At 39.8% G+C, this 22,865-nt stretch overlaps 1 protein-coding gene and 1 pseudogene across 1 annotated transcript; both read right to left on the reverse strand.

Annotated features, from left to right (window-relative positions):
- Window positions 1-3,531: 3,531 nt before the first annotated feature.
- LOC149836485 (pentatricopeptide repeat-containing protein At1g15480, mitochondrial-like) lies at window positions 3,532-4,534 on the reverse strand (annotated as a pseudogene).
- A 5,541-nt stretch (window positions 4,535-10,075) lies between these two features.
- Window positions 10,076-20,972, reverse strand: LOC149836486 (pentatricopeptide repeat-containing protein At1g80270, mitochondrial-like). The gene is made up of 3 exons (XM_090007007.1): window positions 20,852-20,972; window positions 19,656-20,313; window positions 10,076-11,501 (listed from the first exon to the last, which is right to left on the reverse strand). The coding sequence occupies exons 1-3, from the start codon at window positions 20,884-20,886 to the stop codon at window positions 10,254-10,256; spliced, it is 1,941 nt and encodes a 646-aa protein (XP_089863133.1). The 5' UTR covers window positions 20,887-20,972; the 3' UTR covers window positions 10,076-10,253.
- Between the last annotated feature and the right edge of the window lie 1,893 nt (window positions 20,973-22,865).

Consider the following 22,865-nt stretch of genomic DNA (forward strand, 5'->3'; position numbering starts at 1 on the left):
GCATGAGATGTTGCCTATCGTGCATTGTCTCTGCGTATAAAGGCATTACCTTCTGGGGTCACAGTTCATTGTGCAGACTGACAATGTTGCGACAAGTTACTTTCAGATCTAAAAGAAGTTGAGTTCGAGATAAACACGTTGGCAGGAGTTTCTAGCAAAATTTGACATGGTCCTAGAGTACAAGTTAGACAAAACCAATATTGTTGCTTATGCATTGAGTCAAAAGCCGAAACTTACAGTACTGCATGAAGGAGAAGACAACACTCGTCAACCGCTGAACGATCTTCTCGAACAGGTTCAAGAAGGATTGATGAATGATTCGATGGCTCAATAGCTAGTCACTTTAGTGAAGGAAGGAAAAACCTGAAGGTTTTGGCTGAAAGACGAATTGCTCCACACCACTGGGGACCGTTTGTATATTCCGTAGTGGGGTACTCTGTGGAGGCACTTGATACAGGAGTGTCACGACACGCACTGGGCTGGTCACCCAGGGCAACAAAGGACATTGGCGTTATTGGAGCATGCATGCTACTGGTCGCAGATGCATAATGACATTGATGGATACATGCACACTTGCTTGATTTGTCATCAAGACAAAACTATTAATCAGAGATCTGCAAGATTGTTGAAGCCATTACCAGTGTCGAGCTATCTCTGGAAGTGTGTCACCATGAGCTTTATTGTCAGTTTGCCTATTGCACATGGGTATAACACAATTCTTGTGGTTGTGGGCATGTTTTCAAAAAGTATATTGTATTCATACCTACCCCTACCACTTGTTCAGCTGTTGATATTGCTAAGTTGTTCGTGCAGCATATGGTGAAACATTAGAAAATCTCAGAGAGCATTGTCAGTGATCGCGATGCTCGTTTCACTGAATTTTTTTGGCTAGGGGTATTTCGTTTGATGATGACAGACTTGCACTTTAACGCTAGTTTTCATCCCTAGATTGATAGGCATATTGAATGGATCAATGGTATGCTAAAAATAATATATTCGACACTTTGTTAGTGCCAACAAGAGAGATTTAGTGGATTTGCTTGATATCACCCAATTTTGCTATAACCTCCAGAAGATAGAGTCATCTAGCCATAGTTTATTTAAAGCTAGCAAGACAACAACCACAGACTCCACTCAAGGATGTAGGAAAGCGTCTTGTGCATATCAATCCATTAGGAATTGGCAGGACCAGGTAGAGTTAGTGAAGGTGTATTTGAACAAGACGACGAAGCACATGAAGAAATGAGCGAACGAGAAACGTTGGCCAAGAGAGTTTCATGTTGAAGATAAGATGTTGGTGAAGCTCTTCCCCGAGCTCACAACTATCTTTTGAGATCACCACTGAGGCCTCATTCGCAAATATGATGGCCCCTTTACCATCACAAGGCGCGTTAGGAACTTGGCATACAAGTTAGACTTACCAATAAATTTTAAGGTGCATTCAGTTTTTCACGTATCCAACCTGAAGTTGTTCCATGAAGACGAGTACGATCTGCAACAAAGCATACCTCAATGTGTTCCCATCCCACAGTGCACGCCTTTAAAAACCAACATAATGAGTAGAGAACCGAAAGTGGTCCTGAACCACTCTAATAACTATATCAGCGAAGTGAAAAAGTATTTAGTGCAATGAAAATGACTACCGAAGAGAGAAATAACAGTTGAGAAAGCATCCAGCATGAGGAAGCATCCCCGGCTCGTGAAGGAGAAAAATGTCCAATTGATGCCGATGACAATACCAACTTAAGCAGGAGAGCATGTTCTGGACTGCCAAGTTCTCACTTTTTTACCTGATGTAATACATCTTCACCCTCTCTAAGTGTTGTAACGAGCTTTGTCCTAAGTTCCCCATGTAACCCTTTGTACACAGTTACTTTTGCTACAAGTTTTTGCTTTATTGCAATATTGCTCTCTTTATGTGATTGTATGCGTGCATACTTGTGTTGCTGCGCCCGCACACCCATTGAGTGACTGCTTGCGTGCATTCGCAAGGTATTCTAGAAGCTAGCCTTCGGTGTTGGGGAGCACCGGGCATGTCACAGGGCCTTCCCTTTCAGCCCGTGACAGTGACTCTCCACCAATCTAAAATCAATTCATGCATGAAGTGCTGTCACGTATACGCAACAAGCAGTGGCATATCCAAGAAACGTAATGAAAGACAAACAAGAAATTGGCTGAAGCACTCTTTCAAGTGCGGCATTGTATACTCAAGGGGCTCGTTTTCAAGTATAATACAGGCAACTTAGTTTTTTCAATTTTGTTTGCATGTGAGAGCAATTTTGGCTAAAAACACGAGATCTGGTGAATATTTGCTGGGAACAATCAACAAACAAATCAAGGTGGTCTCTTGACATTATCAGGTGCAGGCAGCAGCCAGGAAATTCAACAGAAAGCCTGACCTAACCTTCCCAAAAAATTGGAGGTATTAGGTGAAGAGTTTTTGGTCAAACAACTATTTTCTAAATATTTTGCGAATAAAACTAGGGGGTAGGCAGCCTGCAGGTGGCTGATGGCCGGCCCACTGCGGACAGGCTTGGGCAGACTTTGGGACTTGGCCTGCACAGTTGACGGGTCACAAGCCAGCCAACCTGATCCAATCCACTCGGTGCCAGGCCCATTGTTTGGGCTGGGCCTCCAATAGGATTTTGGTCCTTGGTCCTTGGTCCTTGGTCCAGCTTGAACGGAGCTTAGGCACAGCTCCACATACGGAGGAGCCGTTTGGCTTGTTGAGAAACCGAGCCGACCCACTCGCCCAACCCAAAACATAGCATAGCATATCTCTTCTTGCTTGTATAACTATTCCGAATCATGTGCTGGATTAAAGTTGTAGCATGGTGTTATTTTCCCCCAAGAGTTCGCTTAGCCAAGAAGCAAGCTGGTTCCACAAAGGAATCAGTGACTTGAGCGAGCTGCCCAAGCCACCCGACACCGGACAAACACAAGCAACATGTGACGTGAACCACTAGGTTAACTCAGACTATTCACATATGGGTTAAAGAGAGAGAGAGAGAGAGAGAGAGAGAGAGAGAGAGAGAGAGAGAGAGAGAGCCGAAAAGCGATCAAACGTTACTTAAAAGTGAAACTCAACAAAGCGTTGAGACCCACAAGCACAAACACAACAGCATAACATGAGAACACCAATAACACAAAACAGAACACTCATTGAGGACCACAAACATCTATATGAGGATCAGTTTGTGGCAGAGGCAGGTCTTTGAGATATATGCGTAAGATAGCATACACATCAGCCAAGACCCTATGGGTCAACCGGTTAAGGTTGAACGGGACATCCCGAAAAGTAGCATCATTTCTGGCCATCCATATGAACTACCACCCTGTAAATAACCAAACTCTCCAAATAGTCCTCCACTTCATTTCACGTCTAATTATAGCAGGGCCGAGGATAAGATCTAACGCAAAGACTGTTTAAATGGTCCGACTGAGAGAGAGAGAGAGAGAGAGAGAGAGAGAAACAATTAGTCTAAGAACAGCTTCAACAGCCAAAAGAACTTGAAGCGTATATTACCCTCATCACTCCAGCAATTCTGCTATCATAGACTGCTTAAATGGTCCGACTGAGCCAGCTGAAACGCCAGCCCTTTTTCGGAAACACATTGTCTGCATTCTTTCTGTAAATCCATATGCAAGCACCTTCGCATTTAAATATGCCTAGAGAAGCCTCTGATACATTGCCACCCTGCCCACATATCCAGCCTCTCTCATTCTCTGAATTTTTTCCTCGGAGTTGTGGATGTCACCCTTCTCCGCATATTTCTCCAAGATGGCCATGTATGAGTTGTAGAGAGGGCTTCTATTGGCCCTGCTCCACAGCCTTACGTAGAACAGAGTCAGCCTTATCCACTTCACCTGACTGCAGACAGAGCTTCACAACGGCATCCCATGTCAATGGCCCAATCCAGCAGCCAACGTCCGACATCCGCTTCACTAAATCCTTTCCCTTGGCCAACAGCTTGTGATTTCCATGAACCTTCAAAAGAGCAGTGTAAAAATTTTCAGGGAGCTTCTTCCCACTCTTCATCATCCTCTCAAACAATGCCTCAGCATTCTTCATCTTACTCAATTTCCCCCATAATTCGACTCTTCCACTTGTGGGTTTGGCTCACACAACTTCCAAATCCGGCTAACATCATCAGTTTTACCCAGGGCAGCATACAGAGGAAACAAGTCTGCATGCAGCTCGATTAACTTTTGAGTTGCCACCTTCCATCTCCTTCAAGATTGCTTCTGCCTTCTCTTTGTACTTTGCATCGATGTGGAACCTAGCTACCATTGATTATGACGATCAGGATCTATCCCCTCAGACTTCATGTTCTCTATCACCTGTTCCATCCCCTCGTAATCACCACTAAAGCCTTTGGCATGGATCAAGATCTTGTAAGTGAACAGTGTGGGCTTGACATTTTCTCTCTATCATCAGTAAAACATCTGCAAGCTTCTTCTTGTCATGTCTTTTGTACAGCAGAAGCAGTTGGTTACATGAAAATGTAGTCAAGGGGAATCCCTTATCCCTCATCAGATTAAACAAATGCTCTGCCTTCTTGACATTGTCAATGGACGTGCAGTTAGCCAAGAGCGTTCTGTAAACTATTTCAGTTTGCATGGATGATGGAATTTTCGTGCTATAAATCTCAGCATTGTGAACGCCATAAACTTTTGCAGTCAAATCCATGCGAGCAGCATAATCTCTCTCAGTGAAGTTTATAGTGTTGTTTGCTTCCAACAATTCTGCAAACTGCAAGAAGTCAGAGGTGACAAGAGAGAAGATATAATGTTCTGCATAATCTTCCAAACGTTAATTTACTAACTGATCAACAATTCAGTCTAATGCTATTGGTCTCTTTTGTCTCATCTACATGTCCATGACTTCACACACCCTAAAACACGTCCAGAAGCAAGAACAATACTATTAACAAGGATAGTTGCTTTCTTCCCTACTGCAGTCATGGATGATTCACTGAGAAAGGAGCCATGAACTAGAATTGAGTTCCATTTTACAGCACCAACACGCCAACAGCATAGATGTAACTGATAAGTTCCACAAGCGGCAACATAAATCCAGACAATACGCAAAACCAATTCAAATTTAACTGAAAATGACAAATCTATGTTAGTAATTGTTATCAGAGCTCAATAATGTAAGGAAAATGACTTGCATGTCTCACTGAATGCAAGCACGGGACAGATAAGTTTCTTAGCACCATGATAAACCTGTCAGTTTCACTTTTTCATTTATAATGATAATCCCTGTTCAGAAGAGGGGTTGGAATGGAACCCAACCCAATGCCTAAAACGGTGGCAGGTTAGGCAGCCATCCCGCCGGTCTGTGACCACCGCGCCGGCCAAGATCATCTGACTATGGGTCGTCAAGATGATCCTCGCCAGTGGCGGGGCTTGGGCCATGGCAGGCGGTGGCTTGGGAACCAACGCCTGCCCCTTGTCCTTGATCAGGGCCACTCCGGTAGAGTGGCAACGGTGCGAAATGCGGCACTCTTCCCTGCTGCTTCTGATTTGAGACTGATTCTGCCTCTTCTAAACCAAGATTCTGGGCCAAATCAATCCCATGTCCCTCATTCGTTGCGTCGATTAATGAGTGGTCATCATACCAAATCTGAATTCCAGATGCATTCAGAGGTAGAGCACCTTTCTGCACAAGGTCCATTGGAGTTGGGATCGGCTCGACTCAATTGTTGGAGTCCACCACAATGCTGTCGGCTAGGGTTCTAACTCCGCACAATAGCTCATTCAAATGCTTTGTAAAATTTTCGCATCAAATGTTCTTCCATTTTCATCATCGATTTGACTTGCAATGTCCCGTGCCTCGAGTTCTCCAATCTGTCGATTTCAGCTATATGAGTTTGCAATCCTTGGACATCATTCATGAGTTCTGAGGAAAGTAAAGAATAACAAAAAATATCAATTAAATTGCAGAAAATAAAAGAAAATAGCAAGAGTAAATCGTCTATCCATCTCCACAGATATTCGTAGGACAAAAAAGAAAACCCTAATTCTAATTTGAATATAGATCCATTAAATAAAAAGATTTAAATCTAAATAAAGCTTAAATAAAAGAACCCAAAATAGATGTCCTGGATCAGGATTGCACACGTGCCTTTGCTTGAGTATTCATGTGCATTTGTTTGTTGCTTGCTGTGCTGGCCACTTATATTAAGACGTGCTAAAGATTGCTCAACCCATCCCTTGCAAAGCAAGTCTATGTTTCGCTACATCATTTCTTGGACCTCCATACTCGAGTAGTTTCATGACTGTCTCAAGGGTGTTGGCGTAGTGGGGTTGGGCCTTACTGCTAAACAGGCAGTCAATGTTCGATTCTCATGGGCATTGCACCTATGCGCCAACCAACGCGTAGCATAGGTCCCGGGGGTAGGGGTCCTAACTTCGGAGTTTTGTGATGATGACATGACGACCATAGGTATGGCAGGCTACGACAGCACGACCAGGTCTTAGTAGTGCTGGCTGCGATTTCTTCTGGTTATAAAAAAAAAAAAATAGTGCCATGACTTGCGCAGGTAGGGCTGTGCAGGGGTCAGACTTGGATTAGGATATTTTGGGATTTAAGATAATCTGATTCAGACCTATTTGAACACATTTACACGTAATCAGACTCAGCTGCATAAGTACTTCAATCAAATCTGTCTTTAGTTAGTAATTCGGTACAGGTCTTTCTACCAAATCCGACAAAATGGACTCAGATTTGATTGGAAATTTAAACCCAAATGTTTTTTTTTATCACTAATGACTTCTCAGTTTAATCTGTTGCATGAATGTAGGTAAGCTTACCTCATTCGGGAAAAGCAGCCAGCACAGTTGAAAACCATGATAATCCAGTTTCTTACATATTATTCATTGCAAAAATTACACAAGAATGGTGTTGCATCGTGCCCTCTTTTCTTTTTCTTTGGATGATAAGGGAACACTCCTCAGTTACCAAGTTCACTGGCATAAAAAGCCAGGCCTCCCTTGCCCATTAACAGTATACCCAGCTTAGTCCTTGTGGCAAAGGATATGCATCCATGGGATTCAAACTCGTGACACCTTTGTCAACTTGGTGACCATTTATGGGTCGCTTCCACGAGAGAGAGAGAGAGAGAGAGAGAGAGAGAGCTCTTTTACAGAAGTAAAATTTTTGGTGGTCTTTTATTGCAGTAAAGAGGGGGGGGGAGTTCCCACGTTGTAACTCTACCGGTAGAATCCGTTCCACAGGTAGAGGTTCCTTAATGATGCCAAATGGTGGCATTTGATTGTTGGTGGCAACTATGCTCACCCCAAATGGGATGGCCATAGCATTTCTCCTAAAGATGGTACCTATGTGCAAAGTAACCAATCATTTTTGTATCCTTTTACATTATTGATTCAGAAACTTAACTAGATTAACAAATAAAAAAATTGAACAGTTAAAATTCAGGTTTCAGACATACGCTAGCATAACCGAAAAGAAAATTTTAATATTCCATACAAGCTAAAATCTAACAAGACCGTCCCTTTATTCCCAGTTAAGCACTCGGTCAGATTAAGCCACACTTGCAGAGGGCCAAAATATAGGCAATAGCAGCTCCCTGACCAGCTGCCTGGAATAATGACGTTCATCCAAGACGCATTCACTGGATTATCTTTCTCAGGGACAACAAACATTATTCAGAATGTATAATCAGACAAAATACTGGCTACTACAACTCAAAATTTCATGAGATTTGTGTTTCCCTTTTCCATGCCCGAAACAACCACCCCCTAAGGGGATGTTTGGAAGCAAGAAAATGGTAGGAAAAAATCAAGTAGAAAAAAAATGTTTTTTTTTTGAAAAGAAAGTTTTTCTAAAGTGTATAGAAAAAAATTCCTCCGCTTAAGCGGGCTGAAGAAAATTTTCTTATCAAAATTTCTTTTTTTGATTAGGACAACCATTCACTCACAACATATCTCATCCTGGGCTATCACGGGAAGAGCTTCATTCTTCTTCATCTTCCTTCCACCCACCACTATTTCCAGGTTTCTAATGCTTGAACCACCTCTCTCTCTCTCTCTCTCTCTCTCTCTCTATATATATATATATATATATATATATATATATATATATATATATATATATATATATATATATATATATATATATATATATATTGGTGATAAATTGGAGCTAAAGCAATTTGACTGTCCATCGCACGCATTGATGGAATATATATATATATATATATATATATTGGTGATAAATTGGAGCTAAAGCACATTGACTGTCCATCGCACGCATTGATGGAAGGTCAGCACGTAAAAAACACAAAAATCACATCAAAAACATGATTTTTTTAGCAAAAAGATCTTTAGTGGCGCACTAAAAGCACTAATAAAGTCCTGCTAAAGGTTTGGGACCTTTACTGACACTTCTAGTGCACCACTAGAAGCCAAACGCATTTTTGAAAAAGGTCTTTAGTGAAGCACTAAAAGCACCAATAAAGGTCCCAAACCTTTAGCAAGACCTTTACTGGCGTTTTTAGTGCGACAATAAAGGGTTTTCGACATAAATTTTTTTGCACGCTAACTTTCCATCAACGGGCGTGATGGATGGTCAGCGCGTTTTAGTTCCAGTTTAGCACGGACCCATTTCACTATCTAACACCCTCTCTCATTTTTTCTCACATTTTCCATTATATTTTTCTTTTTTCTTATAGGCAAGCTGAGATTAGGGCGACCCCAACCAGTTATACAACAATACCATTTGGATTCGAACTTGCAACCTCCCAACACAAGGTGAAGTACACTAGCTGCTCCTACCAGACAAGCGGAGCCCCCATTGGTTCCATTATGTTTTTCACATGCTATACAAACAAATGTAAATATTTCATTTAGAAAAGTTATTTTATCAAAACTTCTCATAGGCATTTTTTTTCTTGTGAGAATTTTTATTGCTTCCAAACATACCCGAGAGCCACTTTTGATGAAAAGTACTTCCCTAGGGGAGGTATGGACCATTTTGATAGGAAAGTTGTTTTTTCTCATTTATTATGTGGGTCCCCCTTCGGTTGCTGATTGAGCTGTCTCACATCTGTCAAACTCGTTGCATCAGGGTGACCACTTATTGTTCTTGAACCACCCAGACGGAACCAAGCCGAGTTACTATTATGGCAGCTATGCTGGCATGGCAAAAATGCATTAAAGGCGAGCCAAGTCTGAAACCTTTGCGCTGACCGTTCGCTTTCTCAGTAGTGAAAGTTAGACACGTCCCATATGTATGCCTCCATACAATTGCTTGTACGAAAATATGCTGAAGGCCCTGTGCGCACATTAGCTGCAGCCGATAGCTCACTCCTGTGCACCGGTGATTTTTCTGCCCAAACTCTTAGACGGTATCCGATTTCCATATAAAGGACACGACGAAGAAAAAGTCCCTCTTTAACTTCCATTCTGATTGAACGAATATCTCTTATACGAAATTGAAAAAAGATGCGATGGTTTCTTTGAGGAAATCCCCAACGAAAAATACACGCTATTCCATTTTTTGACATGCTTTATTTGCTTTGCTTTTCTTTTCTTTTCTTTTTTGGCCACATTTGGCATGGTGCTAGAACCTTGTTCAGAAATGTTGTACATAGCGGTAATAGTAAGCCCAGCCAAAACAAAAAAAGCTCTTAAACATTCCATAAGCTATGTGTTGTACTCACAAGAGACCCGGATATACAATAGAGGAGACTGCTCACTATTTCTTGAAACTCACGGATGAACCATATAGCCAAGAAAAACCATAAACCAAAATAGAAGAGCTTGCGTAGGTAAATATATAACGGACATAAAAAGTGAGTTAAGCCAACCAATCTTGCTTGAACAATGAAAAGAGCCACCGATGGCTAAGCTGATCAACAAGACTTTGATCTGAATCCTCCAGAGGACCACCATATATTTCTCATAGATATGTCTGATTCACCCTTTGTAGGAAAGAGATCTTATACGGCCTCTTTCAAGGAAAGGGCATGAAACAAACACCACTATAAAAGAGAGAGAGAGAGAGACTAAATTCTAACTGTTTGAAACTTAACCACCCAAGTTTAGTTTAAAAGAGTATAGTATTTAAAAGCAAAACTTTAATGATCAGCGTAGACTCTGGGCAGAACCTGCCTCAGATTCTTTATCAAATTTTCACAGTTATAGAAGCCTTAAAAAGTACACACACACAGTTAATCTAAAAGCAGCTTCAACAGCCAAAAAAGATGAAACTTATATTACTCTCATCACTCCAGCAATTCTGTTATCATAGACTTCTTTAAACGGTCCACCTGCGCCAGCTGAAACGCCAGCGTCTTGCTTGGGAACATATTGTCTGCCTTCATTCTTTCTCTAAATCCATATGCAGGCGTCTTTGCATTTATATATGCCTGGAGAAGCCTCTGATACACTGCCACCCTGCCCACATATCCAGCCTGTCTCGCCCTCTGAAAAATTTTCTCAGCGCTGTGGATGTCACCCTTCTGCGCATATTTCTCCAAGATGGCCACGTATGAACTGTAGAGGGGCTTCAATTGGCTCTGTTGCACAGCCTTATGTAGAACAGAATCAGCCTTCTCCACCTCACCTGACTGCACATAGAGCTTCACAATTGCATCCCATGTCAATGGTCCAATCAAACAGCCAGCATCCGACATCCGCTTCACTAAATCCTTTCCCTTGGCCAAAAGCTTGTGATTTGCATAAACCTTTAAAAGAGCAGTGTAAAATTTTTGGGGGAGCTTTCCCCCACTCTTGATCATCTTCTCAAACACTAACTCAGCATTCTTTATCCTACTCAACTTTCCCCATGCTTCGATTGCAGACATAGACTCGTCCAAATGTGGGTTTGGCTCACACAACTTCCAAATCCGGCTAACATCATCAGCTTTACCCAGAGCAGCATAGAGAGGAAGCAAGTCCTTGCATGCAGCTCGATTAACTTTCAAGTTGCCACCTTCCATCTCCTTCAAGATTGCTTCTGCCTTCTCTTTGGAATTTGCATTGATGTAGTACCTAGCTACCATTGATTGAGTATGAAGATCAGGATCTATCCCCTCAGACTTCATGTTATCTATCACCTGCTCCATCCCCTCATAATCACCACTCCAGCCTTTGGCATGGATCAAGATCTTGTAAGTGAACAGTGTGGGCTTGACATTTTCTTTCTCCATCATCAGTAAAACATCTGCAAGCTTCTTCTTGTCATGTCTCTTGTACAGCAGAAGCAGTTGGTTACATGAAAATGCAGTCAAGGGGAATTGTTTATCCCTCATCAAATTAAACAATTGCTCTGCCTTCTTGACATTGTAAATGGACGCACAGTTAGCTAAGAGTGTTCTGTAAACTACTTCAGTTTGCATGGAAGATGGAATTTTCTTGGTATAAATCTCAGCATTGTGAATGCCATAAACTTTTGCAATCAAATCCACGCGAGCAGCATACTCTCTCTCAGTGAAGGTTATAGCATTATTCTCTTCCAGCCATTCTGCAAACTACAAAACATGGGAATGAAGTCAGAGGTGACAAGAGAGAAGATACAATGTGCTGTATGATCTTCCAAAAATCAATTTACTAACTGCTCAACAATTCAGCATAATGTTATGGATCTCTTTTGTCTCATCTACATGTCCATGACTTCAAAACACACCCTGAAACACGTCCAGAATCAAGAACAATACTATTAATAAGGATAGTTGCTCTCTACCCTACTACAGTCATGGAAGATTCGCTGAGAAAGGAGGTATGAACAAGAATTGAGTTCCATTTTACAGCACCAACAAGCCAACGGCATAGATGTAACTGATAAGTTCCACGAGCAGCAGTGCAAATCTGGGCAATTCATAAAACCAATTCAAATTTAACAGAAAATGCCCAAATCTATGTTCGCAAATATATCAGAACTCACTAATATAAGTAAGATGACTTTGCATGTCTCACTGCCCGCAAGCATAGGTCAGAAGTTTTTTGGCGCCATGATAAGCATGTCATTTTCACTCTCTTCATTTATCATCATAGTCAATGTTGTTAAAAGTGCACCTCAATGCACAAAAAGCGTGCCTCACCACAAGGTGAGGGCCCTTTGGCCTTGAGGCGCACATAAAAAGCGCAAATCGTACGAGGTGCGCCTCAGCCTGAGGTGTACAGCTCATTTTGTTTGGGTCAAATGGGGTCAAAGCCCACATTTGACCCCCAAAAAAGGGAGGCCCAACTGATTAGGGCCTCCCCCTTTCGTCTCTCACTCTCATCTCTCGCCCTCTCTCTCTTGTCTCTAGCCCTCTCCCCTCTCGCTGTCTCCCTCTCTCTCTTTCTCTGCCGAAAGGAAGAAGAAGGTCTCGCCCTCCCTCTTTCGGTAAGTCTCCCTCTCTCTCATGCTCCTCTCTCTCTCTCTCCATCTCTATTGTCTCCCTCTCTCTCACTGCACACACGCAACATAAACACACGCTATGTTCTTGTTAGTTGACCGACCTTATTATTGTTCATCAAGTTGAAAATTAACACTGTTTTGACAGCTAACCTTTCTAAAAATTAATGCTGCTTTGTCCCTCACTTTTTTCCCACTCAATGGATGAACCATGTAACCAGCTAACCTTTCTAAAAATTATATTGATGCAGTAATTTTTATGTTCAAATAATTGTCATGCTATTCATATCGGTTGCATTTCAAGTTTGCTTTGTTCTATATGTTTTCTTGTGGAAATTGCTTAAGTGTTTTTATTTCATCTCTTCAAGTAACAATCTCAATAGATATCAGGTACTCTTTAATGAAATCTGAGATGGCCTACTTTTCATTTAATGTTTTCTTGTGGCCTACTTTTCATTTCTTAGATACTTACATAGATCAATATACACATTAATGTTACTTTTATATGTTAATCTCATATTTGTCAGTATTTATTTGATATTTTTTTTTCTTATTTGTTGTTGCTTCATCAATAAAGTATTTTTTATTTATTTGTATTTTTAGATATTTTTTAAAGGATTTTTTAAGTTTTTTAAAAAATTTTGAGGCTCATGCTTTATGCCTAAAGGCTTTTCACAACATTGATCATAATCCATGTTCAGCAGTCTGTTTCTTGGATTTAATCTCAAACTATGTCACATAGGTGCAGGTGCGGATGCAGCGATGCGGCACTTTAAAAAAACTTGGATGCGGGGAGGGTATATAGATATATAAAATTTTTAACAGTTTTAAGTTAACTCTGCATGTATGTGTGTGCATTTATGTATTTATATATATAATATAGATAAAACTGGACTTGGTTAGGGTTAACTGAATCTACTTTTAGACAGAAATGGACCTCAGTGTGGTTGACTTCACTTGACACAAAGGAAGCCATGTCCAAGTGTCATGCGGGTGCGGTGCCCTGTTAGAAGAGTCCGTATTACATCGATCTCAAACACCAGAAGCTCTTCACTCAACCAAATCATAGAGCCTAGTCACAAAGAACAAAAAACTGTAGTGGTCTTGTTTCTGCACACTCTTCACTAATTCAGATGAATGTGTCATCCAACAAGAAATAGCGCTGACAAATAAGCATCTATCTAACAAACAACACTCAAGAATTGACATCAAAAGAGTCCCATATATATGATCTATGCACCTATTCTTCATGTGATAGAGAACACCTCGAGAGGCTACCTGATCGGGACTCCACTTCAGGCACTTCATGTGCTTTCTGTATCTTAACAGTCCTAAACTATGTCACATAGGTGCGGGTGCAGGTACGGCGATGCAGCACTTTAAAAAAACTTGACTGCGGGAGGGTATATATATATATATATAATTTTTAACAGATATACACTCATATCACCACCTTTCATATATTTTTTTTTATTTTGGGTCCAACATGGACAGTTATGACCTTGGGCGCATTGACCGCACCCAGGGCCAGCTTGACCGCACCGGGTGCGGCACCCTGTTGGCTGAATTCCTGTGACATAGGTCCTAAACCATGATATTTAATATATTCTCGAGAAAAGGTCAAAATCTAATTTGCTAGATAGAGTGCACATTTGCCCTTGTTCAGAATGTCATGCATTAAGAAATTGGAAACCTGATAATCAAGATGACGATATATTTGTCAGTCTGCAATCAATGGCTAATTGCAATGTTGTCCAACTTTGTTGAGATTCCAATGACATCAAACAAATCCAATAGAAACTAATGAACAATCTAACAAAAGGTTGTGTTTCAGCAAGAAGAGATATTCGTGATTTCTGCTTTGGATTCCCTTTTATGTTTTCAAAGGTCAATGTCCCAAGTCCCTCCCCAATGCCCTTTCCCAACAGATCATAAAGACAGCCATGTATGTTAGTTCTCATGTCTGCTTAGTATGTGTACTAAATGTGATTTAATCATTTTTATTGAAAGTATGTTATGTTAGTTCTCATGAGGCCACCTTTAGGTGGCAGATTTGAAATATGGATGTAGTCTTTTATTGTTCTCTTTCGTGCCACTTAGAAGTGGCAATCCAAATATAGGACATTCTTTATCAGTGAGGAAAGATACCAGTACCCAAAATCAAGAGTTATTCACCATGATTTACAATGCCTCCAAAACTAGACATGTCTACAGAAACTTTTCAGGGAAAGAGAGTTTACATCATACTGAAGATGACTCTTTGTCACTTGAAAGTTTGTCCTCTTTTGTGCTTATTGCTCAAAGAAATAAGGTTAGAATGTCCAACTCCCCATTATTTCACCAACTATGAACAAAAAGATCCATTCCTTATCATTTCATCAAGTACCAAGATGTCTAAAACAACCTGAGGTTATAAAGGACATCCAGTGAGAATGATTTTCATAATGCTTCGTGAAAAGTTTCCACTATTTTGGAAAATGAAACAGAAGATGAAAGGGAAATATATAACACCAATCCATCTGAACTGACAGAACCACCAACATCTATCCCTCCATTAGACAAAACCTTCTTTGAATTGTAATTGGTTTGATAGTGGATATTAAGTATGTTTTCATCTCAAAGTATCATGTTGCATATGATCTATGAACCAACTATAGCTCCTTATCCTAAAATCCACATGCACATTTAATACCTCGTGACATAAACAAGCACCAGCATATTGTAAGTTTATGACACTTCCATAGGTCTAGTGTATTGCTGTCGGACATTCTTGGTCACAGATACAGACACTGAAAGACTGCCTGGAAATGACTATTGAACTCTATGAACACTCTTGACATGTCATATTCACCGTGCAAGTGTCAAACATGCTACGCATGGTATAGAGACATTATGTATCAGGTGTCAAACATGCTATGCATAGTATGTACTATGTACACTTTTTTTTAACGTTAGTGGAGTGTTTATACATTATAACACTCTTTTATTCCCATACTATGGTCATTCACAGTGTTGGGCCCAATAATCTCTCAGCACTCTAAGCACCAGACATTGTACCCAAATTGCATGCTGGCCAAAAACTCATCAGAAACCAGAAAATCAACTTAAATTTTTTCTTTTCTTTATCTTTAAAGCCCAAAGATTTTAAAAGCAACGTGTCAAGATTAAGAATCTTATTATCCTTTTAAAACCCTCATTTGCTTTTTCAATTGGAACATCAAAAAGTTCTGTCATTTATGCTAAATCCTTGGGGTTTTAGGATCAATTTCTGAAAAATTGTACATCTAAAAGACCTCCAAGGATTTACCATCAAATCTGTATTAATCTTCCATGTTCTTGATGACATTTTGCAGTTACATGTTCATTGTTCATGTGAATAATCAATGGTTGATTAAAAAGTTAAACAAAATACTTTTATTTTATAATTTTATATCTTCTAACAGGTCTTCAACATCCACATATATATAAAAAATAATATATAATATATAAATGTGTGTGCATGTGTGTGTCTCCACATATCTCAATTTTTAAGGCACTGTGTAAACTTCACACCAGTCTCTGACAACAATGCTTGAGCCAGTGTTTTATAACAGAATTTGCAACCATAAGCTCTAATCCAGATTCAAGCATATTGGATGAAAAATCTTTCTTACTTAAAAAAAAATCTTAAGAAAGAACTATGACCTAAGTGAATAACACTTTGGAACTGGTAGAAGGTTAAGAAAGAGCCTCCATGCTCAGCAGGTAGCCACTAAAGCCTCCTTATATAATAATAACAACAACAACAACAATATTAATAATAACAATAACATCAAAAACAACAACAACAACGATAATAATAATAATAATAATAATAATAACTCCTCCTGTGTATAACTGTTTAGTTATACACTGCCGGTCCCAAGCCCGGATAAAGGAGGAGGGTTGCGGTAGGCCAGTGACAGCCAACATAAAAACTTAATCACACCCTATGAATATGAACCAATATGAGAATTTCGTTGGGGCGTTCCCTACTGAGCGACGCGCTGTACTCTATAGGCCCGGAGACAGTGATAAATGGGCAAGGGTTGCTAGGTCGTCGCCCAGAAGCGACGCGTCACACCGGCGCCCGGGTGTGGTGTCAAATAGGCAAGGGTTCCCTCACTTTGTTAGACGGGTGGGGGTAAAGAAGATAGTTCAAGACCATAAAATTAGGTTAGCCACTTGGAACATAGGGTCTTTAACTGGTAAGTTGGTAGAGTTAGTAGATGTTATGTGTAGGAGAAAGATGGATATTTTATGTCTACAAGAGACCAAATGGGTAGGTGAGAAAGCAAAAGTGATAGAACCTTAAGGATATAAGATTTGGTATACAAGAATAAATAGAAATAGGAATGGAGTAGGGATTGTTATTAGTCATGAGTTTATAGATAATGTAGTTGAGGTCCGTAGGAAGAGTGATAGGATTTTACTTATTAAATTAGTATTAGGTACAGATATTAGTAATATTATTAGTGTTTATGCACCTTAAGTAGGTTTAGATGATTTCATTAAGCGTCAATTTTGAGAAGATTTAAATGGAGTAGTACAAGGGATATCTTATGGAGAAAAGCTTGTCATCGGCAGTGACCTTAATGGACATGTAGGCATTAGTAGGGATGGATTTGAGAGTATCCATGGAGGCTATGGTATAGGAGAAAGAAATGAAAGTGGAGAAAGGATTTTAGATTTTGGTTTGTCCTATGATATGATCTTAGCAAACACTTGGTTTAGGAGGAGGGAGTCTCACCTAGTAACATTTAAAAGTGGTGTTAATACGAGTCAGATAGATTTTTTCCTACTTAGAAAGAGAGATAGGGGTTGTTGCATCGATTGTAAGGTTATACCGGGAGAAAGTGTAGCTACACAACATAGAGTCTTAAATTTAGATCTTAGAATTAGAAAATGCCGCAAAAGAGATAGACATAGGATAGATCCTAGAATTAAGTGGTGGGCACTGAAAGGAGCTAAACAAAGAATGTTTGTAGAGCAGGTAGTTAAGGAAGTTGATTGGTGTCTCGAGGAAGATTCAGAATCAATGTAGAATAAGATAGAGGGTGGCATGAGAAAGGTGGCTAAGGAGGTATTGGGTGAGTCTAAAGGCGGTGCACCGCTAGGTAAGGATACATCATGGTGGAACGAGGATGTCAAATTAGCTATTAAGGTTAAAAGGGAGTGTTATAGAAATCTAAGTAAGAGTCGTGATAATGAGAATTTGGAGAAGTATATGATAGTAAAGAAGGAAGCCAAAAAAGTAGTTCGAAACGCGAAGGATAAGGTATATAAGGAGGTTTATAACAAGTTGAATACCAAAGAGGGCGAGAAGGATATTTATAGGCTTGCAAAGATGAGAGATAGAAAATCGAGGGATCTGGGTATGGTTAGATGTATCAAAGATGAAACACAAAGGGTTTTAGTCAAAGATGAGGAGATTAAAGAGAGATGGAAAGATTATTTTGATAAGCTATTTAATGAAAGTCATGCTCAGGATCTTGAAGACTTCTTCATTCCTTTTCATGAGATGAATCATGACTTCATGCACAAGATTCAAAAGAAAGAAATTGCACAAAATTCAAAAGAAAGAAATTGCAGAGGCTTTGAAGAAAATGAAATCAAGAAGGGCAGTTGGCCCAGATGGTATACCTATCGAGGCTTGGAAATGCTTGGGTGAGAAAGGTTTAGAATGGTTGACAAATCTTTTTAACAAGATTTGACAGACAAATAAGATGCCTAATGAGTGGAGGAAGAGTACTTTGGTGCCTCTATATAAGAATAAGGGTGATATACAAGATTGCACAAACTATCGTGGTATAAAACTCATGAGTCATACTATGAAACTTTGGGAGAGGGTGATTGAGTATAGGTTGAGGAAGGTTGTCATGATATCGGAGAATCAATTTGGTTTTATGCTTGGAAGATCAACTATGAAAGCTATACATCTTCTTAGACAACTTATTGAGAGATATAGAGAGAGGAACAAAGATTTGCATATGGTTTTTATTGATTTGGAGAAGGCATACGATAGAGTACATAGGGATGTTCTCTGGTGGACAATGATGAAGAAAGGTGTTTCTCTCAAGTACATTAGTATAATTAAAGATATGTACGAAGGAATAGTAACCAATGTCCGCACTTGTGGAGGGGTGACAACCAATTTTCCTATAACGGTTGGGTTATATCAAGGATCTGCATTAAGCCCTTTCCTATTTGCTATAGTGATGGATGAGCTTACGAGATCAATTCAAGAAAATGTGCCGTGGTGTATGTTGTTTGCTGATGATATTGTTTTGATTGACGAGTCTAGAGTTGTGGTTAATGCTAAGTTAGAATTATGGAGACAGACATTGAAAGCAAGAGGTTTTAAGTTGAGTAAGATTAAGACAAAATATATGGAATGTCGGTTTAGTAAGCAACGAAGTAGTGATGATAGTGTAGTGAAGCTTGGTGAGCAAGAAATACTGGTGGATGACTGTTTCAAATATTTGGGATCTATCATTCAAAAGTATGGAGAAATTGATGGAGATGTAAATCATAGGATAAAGGTTGGGTGGATGAAATGGAAAAGTGCAACTGGAGTGTTGTGCGATCGTAGAATGCTATTGCGGTTGAAGGAAAAGTTTTATAGGACGACAATTAGGCCCGCTTTACTATATGGTACGGAATGTTGGGCTGACAAGAGACATCATATTCAAAAAATGAGTGTAGCTGAGATGTGTATGCTTAGATGGATGTGTGAAAATACAATAAAAGATAAGATTCGAAACGAGGAGATACGTAAGAAGGTAGGCGTTGCATCCATTGAAAATAAGATGCGAGAGAATCGTTTACGGTGGTTTGGACATATTCGGCGAAGGCCTAATGATGCTCCAGTTAGAATGATGGAGAAATGGGAAAATATATTAGTTAAAATAGGTCGGGGTAGGCCTAAGAAGACTTGGATGGAGATGATAGGAAAGGATACGAATGCTTTGAACCTCACCGAGGACGTGGCATTGGATAGAAATGATTGGAGGAGAATGATTCATGTGGAAGACCCAGAATGATTTTCTTTTTTGGTTCATATCGCCGACCCCAATTGTTTTGGGATGAAGGCGTAGTTGTTGTTGTTGTTGTTGTAATAATAATAATAATAATAATAATAATAATAATATTAAAAATAATAATAATAATACATGGAGGTCATGCACACATGTCGAAGTGGCAATTTTAGAGAAAAAATTTGGAGAAAACTGCAAAAATGCTACTTCAAAATAAAAAAGGGAATTACCTGCAAAGCCTTTCTATATATTTTGCGCTTCCGAAGGTTTAACATGACTGTCAACACAACATCTTCAGTCACAGTGCCACCTCCTTGAACCCATCTATCAATTGCATCTTTAACAGACTGTGGAGGAGTGCTAATAATAATTTTAGTTAATGGGGAACTAGTCCTCTTAGGCGACTCCTTGACATCATCTCCAAACCGAACTTCATCTTCTGAAAAGCCAATTTCTACATGTTTTTTCACCAATTTCTCAGCCGAATCATTGTCCTCTGGAGAAGACTCATCTCCAGACAACGACTCATTAGCATCTTCCCCGCTCTCGCTCTCAGTCTCTTCAGCAATCTCAGGGGACTCAAGCTCTGAAAACCCATCCTCTAATTGGTCTCCATTGGCAATGTCAGGGGACTCGAGCTCTGAGAACCCATCCTCTAGTTGGTCTTCATCACCACCTGCGTCTGGGCCAGATTGGGAAGAAAGGCATCTACCACCCACAAAGAATGTGGTGTATGCGGAGTGATCAAAGAACCTCTTCGGCGTAGAGTTAAAATAAACTGCAAACTGGCTAGGTTCATGGCTAATCGAGCACTGCATAATGCCATTGTTAAAAGCATCCCCATTAACAGAGAAGGTTCTACAAGCAAGTATATGATAACCATGTCCCCTGACACAAAGTTGAATACGATTAAATAGCCATTAGAAAATCACCAACCAATTTACTCAATACCGATAAGAACCGCAGCCAATAACAATGCAAACAATTAGGTAAACAAAAAAACAAACCATATCCATCCTGCTGATACTGCCTCATAAACATGAAAAAGAACATGTTATCAACCATGGTTATAGCACGAAAGAAGTGAATAGCTATGCTTAACATGATCCAAAAGTAGTAGGAAAAAATGTAACGACAAAGAATTAAACAATACAGGCACAAATACATGCATGGGATGCAAGAACAATATGAGTCCTGACTAAGAGATTGAAAAAAAAAAAACACCAACAAGGAACAAAGAGGAAATGTATAAATCTCAAACAAGTAGAGCAAGCAACCAAAAAAAAAGTGAATGTGGTCAACTTCTTCAGATCAAACCCAACACAAATACAAGAAGAGCAAATAGAGAAACCATCCAAGCTTATTTCAACATATAAACTGAAGCAATAGAAACCAACCTATAGTAGCCTAGAGAGAGAGAGAGCACCTGAGAGGGTTGGTAGCTCTACGAACTGCCCACATGGTGGAACCTCAACACCCACCACCTTAAACCCTAGGAGGAGCTCTTAAATCCCAAGAGGGAGAATCTGAGTGTCCCGTTGGTCGTGGACTATTGCCCTTGTAGAAGGGCACCATAAACCCTAAACCCTAATTTTTGGGGTTGGCCCGAAAACCTCTTTGTGCTATCTCTATGGTAGGGTGCTAAAATAATTTTAGACTGTATTTTGTTCATGTAGCCAAAATGCCATAAATCTTTTATATGATTTCCCAACAGACCTCTTGCTTCCCTCATGTGTTTTTTGTTTCAGTCTTACCCCTAAATGGAAAAACAAAATCTGTGGTCAAAATCCTCGTGTGTCGATGGCTCATGGTGCGAGCCGAGATCAGTCCTCAACTGGTCAGGATCTGGCTTGACATGACCGACTCCATTAGGACGAGTCCACCCTTAGAGTGCACAACGTGACTAATGGTGAATAAGGGTTATCAGAATATTCTTGCTGCTTGAAAAAGCTCGCTAGAAGCGGGAAACTCTTCGCTTCCCTGAAAGGGGAAGCTTTTAGGAAATTAGTTTGAAATATGAGAAACCCGATTCTCTTTATTCTTATTTTTCAAGTTTGAGAGGATGTTATTCAACCTAGATTCATATTTTTTTAGGCAAGTGAAAAATAATGATATTATGGAGAGTTAGGCTATTGGTGAATAAGGGTGACCCTTGACGGCTTAGAGAGGTTTCCAATGCGGCTCTGACGGTCGGAAATGAGGCTTTTGAGACCTAAAGCACTTGGCATATTTCATATATATATTGATTTCTGGTTTTTAGGCGTTTGACCCATTTAGGTTTCCAATCCGATCATATAAACAGTCTGGTATAAATAGGGATGGTAGTGGACCCAGGCGGGTGCGAGGGACAAGCTCTCCACCCCCACCCCCGTCTGTGTCATTTTTAAATTTTCAAGACATTTGTAACAAATGCCTCTATATGCAAGAGAAAGAGATTAAAAAAATCTTAAAAAGTTTTTTTTTTTTTTTCAACAGAGAAAGCTGAGGTTAGGCAGACCCCCTACCAGTTATACAACCATATACCATTGGGATTCAAACTTACAACATCCCAAAACAAGGTGAGGTGCACTAACTGCTCTTGCAATTCAAGCTGAGCCCCTTGGTAGGAAAAATCTTTAAAAAATACCAAAATAAAATTATGGAATATGTTGATAATTATAGGAGAGATATTAGGAAAGCCTATCTACCTGGGGATGAGAGTTAACAAGAGAGAAGGTAAATTCTACCAAGATTACCAAAGTTAATTATAAACTATATTAACAATTATCTAAAGTTAAATGTCGATAAGTAACCACAAAAGAGAGAGAGAGATTTTAAATATTAGCCAATTTATTGAAATTATAGATATTTTTTAAAGTTACCGAATGCCATAATCCATTAAGCATGAGATTCATTAGTCTCCTTCATCCTATTTATTGAAGGGCTGTACCCATGATTAAAAAGGTGAGATTTACTATATTTTTATAGATTTCAAGATAACCATTGAAAGGCGGTTTGCTCTTATTCTAGGTAAGTGATCATGCAATCACATTCTTCATTTGAATTCAGAGGTTTTTTCTTTCTCTTGATTGCCCAGTTCGCGGGTACGGGCCTTTGATCTAGTATATCTTAAGAACGTGATTCATGTGCAATCACATTGCACAAACAAATGTGATTCCCTGCAAAATACCCGTCCGATTTAGATTTTGGGCCCCATAATCGTTTAGCTGCGGTGCGTTTTGTGGGGTCCAGCAACAAGCTTTGTACGCAGTGAGATATGGAGAGGATCAGGTCAATGTGCCAAAAACATATGTCCTGCATAATGAGACCCCATTAGCTACATCGAATTCTAAACACAAGACAGGTGTCACATCTTAAGTTGGTGTTGTACAATGACCTTGTAAAACATCATTTCACCGTATCCACTTTCGGTAGATGGAGCGTCACATTTATTCTGTATA

This window comes from Nuphar pumila, chromosome 5, assembly GCF_984573655.1.
Source record: "Nuphar pumila chromosome 5, dmNupPumi1.hap1.1, whole genome shotgun sequence".
Taxonomy (NCBI): Eukaryota; Viridiplantae; Streptophyta; class Magnoliopsida; order Nymphaeales; family Nymphaeaceae; genus Nuphar; species Nuphar pumila.